The sequence below is a fragment of the Oryza brachyantha genome, chromosome 9 (genome assembly GCF_000231095.2).
Source record: "Oryza brachyantha chromosome 9, ObraRS2, whole genome shotgun sequence".
NCBI classification, from domain to species: domain Eukaryota; kingdom Viridiplantae; phylum Streptophyta; class Magnoliopsida; order Poales; family Poaceae; genus Oryza; species Oryza brachyantha.
The window spans coordinates 13,704,300-13,718,698 of NC_023171.2; the positions used below are offsets into that span (position 1 = coordinate 13,704,300).

Below are 14,399 nucleotides of genomic sequence, written 5' to 3' on the forward strand. Positions count from 1 at the left end.
GCAAGGTAAACAATTGGATAGAAATAGAACTACTTCTCTGTATGTAATCATAGAATTTTTCGTTGGAACAACAACAATTCAACTCTGGTACAAACTGCAGCATACACAATGAGACAACGTAATGTTTCATTATAATCAACCACACCAACACCTCCCAATTTGGGGAAGGGGAAAAAATTAAGAGGAAGGGACGCATACTGCAAGTCCTGATGAACTCGTGATGCGCCGCCTCAGGATTTGGCGCCGTCGCCGGTCGTCGTGGCGGCGTTGCTGCCGGAGTCGGAGGAGGAGGACGCCGCCGGCGAGGAGTGGGCCGCGAGAGCCTTGTTGTAGGCGTCGAGCTCGTCGTAGTAGACGTCCCATACGCAGCGGACGCAGCCGCTGCCGCAGCAGTCGCCGGGGAGCGGCTTCTCGGGCGGCTGCGGGACCGGGGCCGGGGCAGGCGCGGGCTTGTTGGTGGCGCCAGCGTCAGGGGGTGGCGGGGAGGAGGCCATCGACGCGGCGGGAGGCAGGTGGCGGCGGAGGAGAGGGCGCGCCGGCGCGGCGAGCGAGGAGGGGATCGGGGCCGGGACGCGGAGCGCGGCGACCAGCATGCAGCGCGCGGCGGAAGGAGTCGTCTTCCTGGGAGGGAGGAGTCCCCAACTGCCGCGGCAACCTGAGACAACCCAATTAATACACGTCACGGCACATCGTCTTTGCTACTCGTTTGAGTTGAATGAAAAACGTTTGAATTTTGGTATAGGATTCAAATAAATTATTTCTTTTTATAGTTCTTTGAAATAAAAATTAGAGCATCTTCAAGAGACTACTCATTTACCATATTAAATTTTACTTCAAGAGACTATATATATTTGGCTTCATGTAATTTAAATAGCTAATTATGGCTTCTCAATTGTCAAATCAAGTAATTCTCACACTAGCAAGATTGCTACCCATGCTTCATCTTCCCTCTTACTAAATTTGGAGAGTGGTGTTGGAGTGTATATTAGATTTTGGATTGTCAAATCTAACATGAATGATTAAATTTAGATTTGAAGAGTCAAAATTAGCATTCTCTCCATGGCTCTCCAAGCCAAATTTTAGCAATTTTGATAAAAAAAATTCAAGCTCCAATAGACATTCCCACTTGCTAAATTTAGTTATTCAAAATTGTCTTGCCAGTTATGGGCCTCACACATATTGTCTTTCTCCGTACATATGGAGAGTTATAAATAAAGGTGCTATTAGAGTGTATAGAATTTTTTTAACTAGTTGATCAAATATACAAGTAGTGAGAAAAAATAAAATACTATTGCTGTTGTAAGTTGAGCTCTTGATCCCGCCGTAGCTATAGGGCTCATGGTTTTCCTCGCTAGATCTCTCAGCACTGGATCAAGGTCATCACGCTCTTGTAGCTGTTGCGGTGCTCGCTATCAACAATTTAACAGTGAAAACCTATCCTGTAACCACTAATCATATAATTAGCGAATAGTGAGGAGTGGACTGTCCTTAACTATACCGCTATCAATATTTTGTGTTTAGTTTGTGATGAAATATTGTATCGTCTTAAAACAAAACAATACAGCTAAACAACGCGACTAGTCGTTATAAAACCGCTTACCATTGAGGCTCAAGGGTTTCCACACTAGAGTTCACTCGCAGAAAGGCGGATCCCTGGTAGTGCATCGTGCACAATTTGGTCATCAGTGTTACCTGCCTTGGCTTCTGCTATCTTTATTTTGTTCTTGTTTCTCTCCTTCCCCTTTCACTAGAAATAACCCCTCTATCTCAGCAACATAGCCAAGACAGCCGGCATCAAGTTTCTTCCTATCTCAGCTGCATATTAGTACCTTAGCAGCATCTTTCCGCTTGTCCGCGTGTCGAACTTCATTCCACCATGACCACAAACAAGTGACCATTTTGGATTTCTGATTGAATTTTCGACACCAACTTCCCTGACAGTCTGCTGCACTGACAACCGGCATCGAGTTCCTTCTATTTTACCTTGTTCAGATTGAGAACAACTTGAATCAACGATCTAAAAGGATCAGTATAATCAGCAGAGATCAGTAGCTGCGAACGCGATCAACAATTTTGCCTCAGGAACACTTCGAGCTCACCATTGAACTCTCTCCCCGATACAGAACAAAACCGATTTACATGTTACTATAGCTCAGTGGGGTAATATAATTTGTGTCAAGTGTCAGTCGGACAGAATAGCATTCCAACAGAAAAATCGGCAATTTGGGATGAATGCCAAACGGGGAAATGAAACGTGCAATCAAACTGGGAAAAATATGATGATATCCACACTTCTATTGGATATTTGGATATGTTTCTCTCTTGTCGTTATGTTTACCTCCTCCGTATGGACAGGTTCCTGAATCAGACAACTGAAAGGCAGAGGCTGTAAAAATGTGCAGACAAGTAATAGAATCTGATACTGCCAACTACATACCAAACGGAGAACAGCATACCTAGTTAAGTTGTGTGCTGCCAGCACCTAAGCTTTCCAGAGGTGATGCATCAATCCATGAATGAACTGGACAGCTTGTATTGCATAAAATGAACCACCGGACATCATATAGTTGGTCCTTGAAGCACCTTCACAACTTCCTCTGCTCTAGCCTGTATCTCTTTCAGATATTCAACAAGTATGCGCTGCTGATAAGAACCTCCTTCCTATCAAACACACAAAAAAAGTAAGTATAAAATATGTGCTAACAAGATGCTGAAGACAAGGCACTGATAAACTAAAAGAGATTGAGATTGTGTTTTCTGCAGAACTTCAAAGGTTGGGGATCTTACAGTGCGAATTAGGACTCTCTCAATTCTCTTCTTTATAACAGCATAAAATTCTTCTGGTGAAACATTTCCTTTCCCTACAGTTAATCCATCAAGCAAAAGCTTGTTCCACTCGTTTTCTGGAGCTGCATGGGGCATGGCATAATCTGGATATATTAAAGCCTGAAAATTTTAAATTGAAAAATTAACAATTTCTCCATGCAATGATACATACCCTTTATTACAGATTCAAGAAAACTTTCAGGCACTATTACTTCTCCCCCTGAAAATGGAAGACAGGCATTAAAGAATTAATCAAAAAGCGTAGTCATTCTAAATGCTTGTAGTCCAACAGCCCAAAACAAAAACAATCTTACCTTTGTACGCATAACTACGCTTTTGGAGAAAATTGGAAGCGTACAGCTGCAACACCTTCTGCAGCATAGCTTGAAGTCCTGGCTTATCTCCATCTTGTTTAGCCTAAACAAATGTTTACATGAATGCTACTAGATGATATTGGGATTTAACTATATTGCATCACATCAACAGAACAGAAAATTACTATATCCCGTGTAATACCTCAACAAAATTAGCCCAGAATGTAGAAAATGACACTTACCTGCCTCAACTGAGCATTAACCTCTGACAGAAATCCTTCATCTAGCTGTCCTTCTTTTTCTCTATTTGAAATTTCCTGGTGATAACAGGACTCCATAAATACAAGGTTGGAGTATAAAACTGGCATTTTCTATGTACACTAATGCACTATAGATTGGAGTATAAATCTGTTTAATGTGAAGTGCAGCCAACAAAAACAATAGACTTGCCTGAAGTGACTAGGTGCAAAGTGAGAGGTAATGTGGAATCAACTAAGTTCAAAGGAAGGTACCAATGTAATATCCATGTAAAGAATTACATAGTGAAAATAAGAACTATTCATTCTTACTTTCTCCATCAATTTAAGAGCCTCCAAATCTCTTGGTGGCCACGTAGCGCCTTCACCTTCCTGCATTACAGGACTAATAATTGCCTTCAACACATCAGTTGACTGTTCAATCTTTTCCTGAAAAGATAAGGGTAAAATTAGCAGCATTCCATGAACTTCTCTGATCACAATAAAAAAAAAACAAGGTGTTCCCACTAATACAAATGAGATACTTGTGACAACATTGTTCTTACATCAGTCTTATGGACAAGACGGTCAACAATGTTCATGACATTTTCAGCTAGTTCTTCATAGTCTTTCTGAAAAGGGAGAAGAGAGATACCATTCACAAAGATTGATCGAGATAACAGAATGGGATCAACATTCCATAGTAATGAAAAAGAAATCCAAAGAAAACCATGCTTTATCATCATCCGATTTGCATAGATCAATTCTTGCAGCCAGCCGAACCCAGAAACCCTCAGCAAATGCCAGAACGTTTTCAACCACTATTTGATCAAGCTATTCACATGTAAGAAAGGGTAAATTAGTAATTTAATCATGTAATTTTCATGTCAGAAGTAGTTTTTTAAAAAACAAGTGTTAATTCAACTGATTGAAAATAGAATAAACTGCAAAATTCTGTTCAGCAATGCTCCAATATTTAGAACTACGATAGACATATAATAATAAAATCTAGTGATAAACTGACAAGGATAAGAATACTATAAATATTTCTATATGTAAATATGAAAACACCAAAGTCGATAATATTCAACAGTTATGTTGTACACAAAAATCTGAGGTTTAATACTCTGGCGACCAAGTCATCAAGCACTGCTTCGATTGGTTCTACAGATATTGAACCAGGAACCAATGGAAGCATGCTCAAAGCAAGGACAATTATATAATATAATAAAATATACAGGGTATAGAGGTTTTTGAGAACAAATTTACATTGCTAGCGAAATCTTTAGTGTGGTGTGTACTGGTGCAAAACCTGAGATTGTAACCCTATCTGATAGAATAAACAGTCAGACCGAAGATATGAAGAGCTACCTCTCTAGGATTTGCATCCCGCAGCATATCGATCAACCTGTCAACTTCAATTGTCTTCTTCAAGGATTCTTCTGGACCTTTGTCAGTTGCATATAACAAAGTCTTCCTGTTTAATATAAACAAAGGCTCTCGTTTGTTTTCAGGAAGAAAAACTAATTCAGGACACTTTTGAACGCCAGGACTGTCGAAACGTAGGAATAGAATGCCGTGCCCATTGAATTACTACAGGAACTGAAAACGAGGGATGTTACAAAACTGTTGTTTGATTGAACCCCATTCTTATTTTCATCCAAAATCTCTCTAGGTTTACACATTCCATGGGAATTTCAATTCAATCCTTTGTTTCAAGAGTCTCCGTAAGAATATTTCCTATAAGATTGAAATCCTCGTAATTTCCTACGTTTTTCCTTTGAATCAAAGGGGGCCTTACTGTTGATCTATCTATTTCCACCACACAAAATCACAGTCCTGGCACAGTGCAACTGCAGAAAAGTATGAAATCTTAGTAATGAATAGCAGATATAGCTTTGCACATGAATCATAAATGTGCATCAGGACCCTGAAACTCATGTTACTAAAACCTCCAGTAGAACATTTGAAGTTTTGAACTGTCCGAGTGGCGCGCTTGAGAGTGCATTGCATATAAGCACCTCCGAGGGGGCAGAGCAGCACGAGTTATGAGGTATTCTACTCTGCGCAATGACTCGCAGTCGCAGCAACAGATTTGCCACCCAGCATTACGATTTACAAAGTTGGAACAGTGATCCACAACGAAATGTCCCACGCTCATGAAATTCGTAATCCCACAGGAGGCAACAATGCGACAACAAGTCCAATCTACCGGTCTGGGACCGCGCGAAATCCTCCCAGATTAAACCACGCGAAGCAAACCGATTGAGACAAAAGGGCCATTCACCCCAATACTCCATCCATGCATACTAGAAGAAGAGCGCAAAAGTAGAGAACACGAACCGCCTCCCCGTGTCCGCCTGGAACGCCCTCCTCGCTGGGGTGCGCGCCGGGACTCCCCAACACCACCACCGACGCGGCGAGCCCTGGCGACAACCGGCGAAGATTACTCGATCGGAGCAGGCGAAGGATGGTAGCAACAGAATCAGATGACACATGGACATAGACATAGACGACGACGAGGCGAGAGAGCGAAACCGCGAGGCGAAGCGCCGACGGGGTGACCGGCCGGAGCGAGGCGGCCGCCGCCATCGCCGGCCGGTGGCTGGGGCGGGGCGCGCGCGTGAAGCGTCCGCGGATTTGGAGAGAGAGAGAGAGAGAGAGAGAGAGAGAGAGAGAGGATGGGTGGCGCTGAGGCGGCGTGAGTGGACGACTCGAAGTCGAGGCAGAGAAGATTTTGTCCTGTCCTCTCCTTGTGGTTGGGCTGCACGCCTATTTCTGTAGATGGGCCTAAATTGCGAGCGAGAAATTTGGGCCCATTAATGTCTGGGGCGGTGGATTCTTGCCCACGTGAAAACGAAGCGGTAGTGGGCTGCGTTTGGTCCAGCCCAGTAGGTTTGTGGCAGGAATGGTAGACTGTATTATACTAGACTGTGGTTGGAACAACACGATCATTAAAATTATATACTAGACTGTCATTATCCATTTGGATTGTCTTCCTGCCAGATCCCTAACAATGTTCTAGTATAAAAATTTTCTATATAAAAGTTTCTATTGTAGCCTCTGTAAAACAAGATTTTCGCTTGATACGCTTACATGCTCTCTCCACTCAAAAATAAAATTATTTTGTCCTGTTTAATTTATCCTAAATTAAATTAATCTTTGATATACATGTTTTAGCGTTCTAAGCTGAAATATAAACTATAATAAAAATATCATAAACAAATTATAATTTAAGACTGAAAATTCATATTTTAATTCGTAAGATGTGTGCATAGCACAACCGATGAGATTTGTTGGAGGAGCAAAAGCTTCATTTCAAAGTTCAAATCAAGGGGACCTTTCAAAGTTCAAATCAAGGTAAAGCTGAGAGGAGGAGCATTAATTTACCACGCTGACGTTGAACTCGATCATGTGTTGCAGTTTCAAAGTTCCAACAGTAGCAGGAGTGCTGCTACTACATCCGGGTGTGAGCTAGAGTAGGTAGCTGGAGTAGGTGTACTCGATCGCGCCCAGGGGTGGCACGACCAAATCGTAGGCGTATCAGCAGTTGGGACTTGGGAGACGAAATTTTTGGGGGAGGAGGGAGCGCCGGCGCCGCGGCGGCTTCAGTAAATGCAGGGGTAAATTTTTTGCCGCATATCACATCGATATCTTTGAATTTTTTACAAAAATTAAATGTAAACTAATTATAAAACTAACTAAAAATGAGAGCTAAGCTGTATGACAAATTTTTTGATCCTAATTAATCTATAATTAGAGCATATTTACTATAGCATCATAGAGACTAATCTTGGATTAATTAGGCTTAATAGATTCGTCTCGCGAATTAGCCCATAATTATATATGAGTTTTAGTAATAATCTAAGTTTACTATTTACAACAATTGTCCAAACATTTGATGTTCCTTGTCCCAAATGACCCCTCAATAAAGCTTATCTGATCTGGATAAAGCTTTCCATTTTCCAAGCAAAAATAATACTATTATCAAATTCGTACTTCCATTGTAAACCAATTTATGGGGAATGATGTTAATTCAGCTAGCAGTATGGTAAAGAGAAGTATTGTTGTGACATGCTATTTTCTTATACTTATGCTTATAAACTAAAATTTAAATTTTTAACATTAAATTCGAGTTAATTTTAAGGGTTTTTACCTAAGTTTATTTTCCCACCTTAAATTTTTTATCGCTACGAATATGTATGTATAAGTTTAACTCAAAAATTATTTTTTGTTTCTAAATAAAATCACCCCTAGGCTACCGCAAATGGCCGTAGTTAACATGTCGTTTTTTTTTCTTTTGAAAAAAAGATGGTAGAGATATGTCTAATGTGCTTCGGCGCACGCGTGCATCTTGACCTAATAGGTTTAGGTGCGGGAATAAGCCAAAACCCGTGGGTTCTTTTATAACCCTATTTAATTTTAAAAAAAATTTTGCTCAAAACTCTATAAGTCTTATTTTAATCTATTTTAAACCTGAGGCTTAAATTTTATAAGTAAAATAGTTAGCCCATTACCCTAAGTACGTTATTGCATGCATACCAACCACACAGCTCGCTACCGGCTGAAGCTGATCCGTTTGGAGCAAAGAGAATGGATTCAGGTCCTCTATATACAAAACACATTCACGTGAGGAGAATAGTAAAAACTGAGTCCACTGTCAAGTGAACATTACCGTAACCGCTGATATTATTTGACAAAAAATGCTCCGAATAATAGTAGTGATTGCGATCGATCTGAACTTTCCATTATAATCCAACGGGAAAAAATGTTTTAAATTTTTATTACTGTAGCTTCTGATCCAATTCCATTATGATCCAACGGGAAAAAGAATTGCCGACAACAAAAGAAGAAAGAGACACGGATTGACTGCTTTGATTTTGGTCAGTTTCACCCATACTCGAGTAAAATAACCTCTATCTTCCTTATAGTATTACTCTTCTTTTGACAACGAAAAATACAACTATGTACTAACTCCATCACATAATAATTTTATTTTTCGTTTTTTTATGTCCAACGTTTGACTATTCATCTTATTTGAAAAATTTATACAAAAACTTAAAATTAGTCACGCATAAAGTATTATTGATGCTTTTTAATCTAGTAAGACAAAAATATTAATCGTAGAAGAATTTCAAATAAGACGAATAGTCAAAATATTATATAAAAAACTAAAAAATGATATTATTTCGAAAATGACGTAGTAATAATTATGCAAGCTCTTGTTCACTCTGTTCTCTTTTCTTCGTAGTTTGAAAGTGATCACTTCTTTTTGCTGGAACAAGGAAGCGAGTAATTTAAAAAAAAACACACACATACGAGAGGTCAAATACTCAAACGCTGGCCTGCACAGCAGAAGACGAATGTACTGTACCACGTTCAGAACTGCACGCTGTGCATATACCTGGTCCACGCCACTGTCGACTCTTCTCAAATCTCAAACTCGTCACACTCTTGTTGGGTTCTTGTAGTTGTCCTCCACGCATGTCACGACGACACTCACGATACACGATACAGAACCGGTGAATAGTTTCTATCTGTATTTATCTTTTATGTCATGTAATTAATTTAATGATGTAATAAGTTATTTATTGAGGAATTCCTTACATCACATGAATAAAAAAAACAGACTCAGTGGATAGTTTCTATTTGTATTTATTTTTGTCACATGATTAATTTGATGATGTGATATGTTATTTATTAAGTACCCCTTTAAATCACAGGAATAGGAACACTATAGGATTCTGACATAAATATAAGTATAAAACAGATGATTACAAAACAGATGAAAAACGTAGAAATAACCGTTTGATTGGACCACAGGAATTTAAGGAGGGATAAATACTCAAAGATTTTTTTTCACCAGATTCTTGTTAAATTTCCTTCAAAACTTGTATGAGAAGAGACATTTCATAGGAATTTCATAGGGTTCATTCCTTTGATTCAAAGGGCTTTGTAGAAAAAAAATTCTATAGGAATAAAATCTTCTAAAATTTTTATGAATTTCCTTTGAATCAAAGGGAGCCAAAAGACAAGACAAAAAAAAACTAGTTCTAAATTAAGTAGTGTCCTTACTTAAAATAAGATGGATCAAGACGAGTGGAGTACATGATAACATGATATAAAAATTGTAATACTATGCAACATAGTTTGTTGACACGATCACGAAGCACTAAGTGACCTGACGGGATGTGTGACCTGACGGGATGTTTGAACGTTTATTAGATAGTAAACATAGACTATTAATAAAACACATATATAATCTTAGACTAATTCGCGAGACGAATTTATTGAGCCTAATTAATTCATGATTAGCCTATGTTATGCTACAGTGAAAACACTCTAATTATGGATAAATTAGGCTTAAGAAATTCGTCTTGCGGTTTACCACTCATTTATGAAATTAGTTTTTTTATTAGTGTCCAAACATCTGATGTGACATGGAGCTAAAAAGTTTAGCCCCATCTAAACAACCCCTAAACTTTAGTCCTTTGTCGCATCAAATATTTGGACACTTAATATAAATAGTAAACGTAGACTATTAATAAAACACATATATAATCTTAGACTAATTCGCGAGACAAATCTATTTAGCCTAATTAATCCATGATTAGCCTATATGATGCTATAGTAAACATGTTCTAATTATGAAATAATTATGCTTAAAAAATTTGTCACGTAAATTAACTCTCATTTCTATATTTAATTTTATAATTAATCTAGGTTTAATATTTATAATAACTATACGAACATTCGACGAATCTAAACACCGCCTGAATCATCCTTCAAAAATATGGACAAGGACGGTCATTAAGGGGTTGTTTAGTTTGAAAAAATTTTTCAAAAACATCCCGTCAAAACTTTAAACACACATTTTAAGTATTAAACTTAGTTTAATTACAAAACAAATTTCAGATTCCGCCTGGAAACCGCGAGACGAATCTTTTGAGTCAAATTAATCTGTCATTAGCACATGTTGTTTACTGTAGCACTTATGGCTAATCACGTTCTAATTAGAATCAAAAGATTCGCCTTGCTATTTCCTCCGTAACTGTGTTGTTAGTTTTAATATTATATATAATTAATACTTCATTTAGATGTTTAAATATTCGGTACGATTTTTTTAGAAAAAATTAGGAACTAAACAGCCCCTGAATAGCTTGAAGACAAACAGGATTCAGCACAATCCAAGCGTGGTGTAACTGCTTCCAGCAGTACAGTCGCCTGGAAGCAGGTTGGCAGGGCGAGATAGCACCTGGTTCCACGCATAGTAGGCACGCGCTATACTAGTACTATCCGCCACACCAACCGATCTTTTGCTCCGATCGCCCGCGGGGCAACCGCAGCGCAGATCGACCGCATCGCGCATGCTGTATCCCCTCCATTTCCCAACGCATTCCTAATGCAGGTCTTGTCGTCATGCACGGTCGAGCTCCGTTCTTTAAAAAACAATTTCCGTCTATTCTTTGCAGTAAAAAAACTGGTTAGGTAGTCGACGGAAAAAAGTCACAATATATTTAAAAGTAAAATTGGATAGCACATTCTTTTAATTAACTTTCCTATATATAATTCTTAAAATATACATACTATTTATTTCCTGATACGAAAAAAACAAGAGAATCTTAGGTAAATATCCGAAAGAATGTGGCCCGGTTATTTTTAGGCCTCATTTGATTCAAAGGAATTTAAGAGGATTTTATTACTATAGGAATTTTTCTACAAAGCCCTTTGAATAAAAGTAATAAATCCTATAGAATCCTATGAAATTCATATGGAATACCTCTTTCCATATAAATTTTGGAGAAAATTTAGCAAGAAGTAGAACCTCTTGGAAAAAAATCCTTTGTCTTTATCTCTCCTCTAATTTCTGTGTATTTTCTGTGGTCCAATCAAACGGTTATGGCTATATTTTTCATGTGTTTTGCAATTCTCTGTTTTACACTTACATTCATGTCGGAATCCTACGTTTTTTTATTCCTCCATTTTTTTTATTCCTGTGATTAAAGGTTGTGTAGATGTGAATAAATTTTTTAGCCTCATGTCATATCAGATGTTTGGACAATAATTTAAAGTATTAAACATAGACTAATAAAAAAATAATTTCATAAATGATAGCTAATCCAGAAGACGAATTTTTTAATTTTAATTAATCCATTATTAGCAAAGGATCATTGTAGCATTACATAGGCTAATCATAGATTAATTGGGCTGATTAGATTCGTCTCACGTATTAGTTCAAGATTATGGATAAGTTTTATTAATAGTCTACGTTTACTATTTATAATAAGTGTCCAAACATCCGACATGACTAGGAACTAAACTTTAGTCCTTAGAAACAAACACCCCCTTAGGACTTGTTTGGTTAGAGCATCCCTAACACCTCATCTAAATTTGGTTATCCATATCTTCATTTGAATGATCGTCTAAAACACTTTCATCCTTTATATCCCTTTGTACTCCAGCAGATCATCTATATATGGCATCCTTTATATATATTTGGAGGATTAGAGAGAGAACATCTAAATATAGAGTTTCCCTCTCCTGATATGGATGACATCCAAAAATAGATGATAAGATAGATGTTCTGCTGGAGCTCACCTTTACTTTTTACTCTCTATTTGTAGGAGGATGCGATGGATAGGCTGTTGGGATGTTCTTAGAGGGCGATTGGGCCACAACCCTCAAGGATTTCACCCCCACGAAATAAATCCTGGCTCCAGAAAAATCGTTATTCTGTTAAGCTAAATCAGGGGTCTAGCCCGGCCCATCCTAAGATTTTCACATTGTCTTGGTCGAGTAATTAATCATCTCCATCGGTGGCGCGAAAAAAATCATGTCATCTTATGTAATAATGTGTAAAATCTAAACATGTAAGAGATTATGGGAAAGCTAGACATTCAAACCCACATGGTTCGCTGACACGGAAGGGGTGATCCAATCCCCTGGATAGTTTACTGTTCAGAATTAAATCTTAACTAAACGAACAAGAGCTTAGCGTGATCGTGACTCTTAACCGAGTGATTTGAAGAAGTGAAAGAATTTATACGATGTATTACGGCTCGGTTCAAAATAAATTAACTTTTCAGTTTTTTGATACAACATTTAACACTTCATATTATTTAAAAAAGTTTGCGATTAATTATGTTATTTTTATTAGATGATAAAACCTTATATGTGACTAATTTTTTTAAAATATTTTAATTTTTTTTCAAATACTCCCTCCGTCCCAAAATAAACCAATTTTTTACTTTTTATATTCAATTTGTGACTCTTCGTCTTATTAAAAAAATTTTGCGATTAATATTTTTGTTTTTATTAGATGATAAATTAGAAATAGTATTTTACGTGTGTCTAACTTTTTTTCTAATTTTTTTAAAATAATTTAAATAAAACGAATGGTCAAACGATTACACGAAAACCAGGCAATTGTTTTTTTATATAGGGAGTAAGAAAGAGGCGACCCGCTTCGTTTGTGGCGGAGCAGACCCCAAGCTTGTCCGTAGGCCCGTAGCTATGGCACGTACGACGATAGTAGTTGTAGGAGGAGGAGGAGCATTGCAGAATGTACAGTCATTTCAGGGTCCAGCAAAATCTACTGGCGACGGGATGCCGATAGCCATTTTCTTTCCAAGACCTCACATCCCATTAATGGCAAGGGCATGATGAGCATGCACTACACGTCCTCGATCACCTTCCCGTCGCATCCACTGTCTGGTCGCACCACGGCCCACATGGCAGGTACAGATAAGCGGGCGTTTAGACGGGAAAATTTTTTGGTAGAAATACGAATTTCGTAGCAGCGTAAAACTCGAGACGAATCTTTTGATTCTAATTATGTCACCGTTAACACATATTAGCTATAGTAGCATTTATGGCTAATCATAGACTAATTAGTCTAAAAAAATTCGTCTCACGATTTCTCACATAACTGTGCAATTAGTTTTTAGGTTGATTTATGTTTAATATTTTATTTAAATGTCAAAAAATTTGATGTGGTATTTTTAGGAAACTTTTTTGGGAACTACACAAGGCATGGTGGCGCTAGGCTACCACTGGTACTAGTACAAAATTCTTTTAAATAGTTAGTGTGAAAAAATATGTTATATAGTAATATAATTTAGGGGACAATTGCATAGGTGGCCGTACTTTTAAGTTTAATTATGGATTTAAGTCAAATTACGAATTTAGCTTTTTTTCAGTTGACAGATTTAGCCCTGTTTTTCAAAATCAAAGCTTTTGGTGAGCCCTATAATTTAGATTCTAACCCAATCAAATAATATGTATGATATTCTAATTAATATCGTGATTCATAGGTGCATAAAATAGAGATGATATATATTTTAGTATGTCTTAATAATACAATAATAATATAAAGATATAAAAATTTTATGGTATATTTGTTTATCTTCTCTTCATCTCTATTGCTCTCACTATCCCAATGACACCATTCCAATTATTTTAAAATGTCTAATTCAAAATTTGGGCGATAAGGGCAAGTTATTACTAACGACTGATTAATTACAAAGAGCAGATTAATCCTAGCCAGAATTCAAAATTACTCACACAATCAAGCCCTAGCTTTAGTCTCATAATCTTAATAAATTGAGACCGTCTAACAACTCCAATGTCTTCAAAGAATTTTCACAATTCCTGCAGTACGTACAGGCCGGGGTCGTCCTTTGTTTTTTGCTTTTCAAGAAAATAATAAATATATATTAATAAACAGAAAAAAATTACAAATAAAACTTTTATGTACAGATTAATAAAAATTTAAATTTTAGGACTCCTTTGATTCACGGGGTAGAAAAAGCATAGGACCTAAAAGCAATATGATTCTTCAATCTCATGAGATAAAAATATAGAAAAAAATATACCTTTGATAGTCCGATAGAAAAAACATTCGATTTTCTATTGGAAAAACACCTCGAGATTTCTCTTTCAAAATGTCTTTTTTCCAAATAGGTCAAACCTCATTCTTAGTTTTCTTGTGAAAGAGAACTAAAGGAATGCAATTCTTTCCTTT

At 37.4% G+C, this 14,399-nt stretch overlaps 2 protein-coding genes across 3 annotated transcripts; both read right to left on the minus strand.

Moving 5' to 3' along the window:
* Positions 1 to 13: 13 nt before the first annotated feature.
* LOC102720629 (vegetative cell wall protein gp1) lies at positions 14 to 654 on the minus strand. The gene has a single exon (XM_015840978.2). The coding sequence runs from the start codon at positions 591 to 593 to the stop codon at positions 231 to 233; it is 363 nt and encodes a 120-aa protein (XP_015696464.2). The 5' UTR covers positions 594 to 654; the 3' UTR covers positions 14 to 230.
* A 1,364-nt stretch (positions 655 to 2,018) lies between these two features.
* On the minus strand, positions 2,019 to 6,007 carry LOC102710330. Of its 2 annotated transcripts, XM_040527311.1 has the most exons (12): positions 5,915 to 6,007; positions 5,720 to 5,802; positions 4,748 to 4,853; positions 4,112 to 4,210; positions 3,943 to 4,008; positions 3,710 to 3,826; positions 3,383 to 3,457; positions 3,141 to 3,243; positions 2,999 to 3,046; positions 2,788 to 2,909; positions 2,457 to 2,661; positions 2,019 to 2,372 (listed from the first exon to the last, which is right to left on the minus strand). In XM_040527311.1, exons 1-11 carry the CDS (start codon positions 5,966 to 5,968, stop codon positions 2,560 to 2,562), a joined length of 975 nt encoding a protein of 324 aa, XP_040383245.1. In that variant the 5' UTR covers positions 5,969 to 6,007; the 3' UTR covers positions 2,019 to 2,372; positions 2,457 to 2,559. The 2 variants fall into 2 exon arrangements, with proteins under 2 accessions (XP_040383245.1, XP_040383246.1); XM_040527312.1 differs by lacking the exon at positions 4,112 to 4,210 and having other exon boundaries at positions 2,020 to 2,372.
* Between the last annotated feature and the right edge of the window lie 8,392 nt (positions 6,008 to 14,399).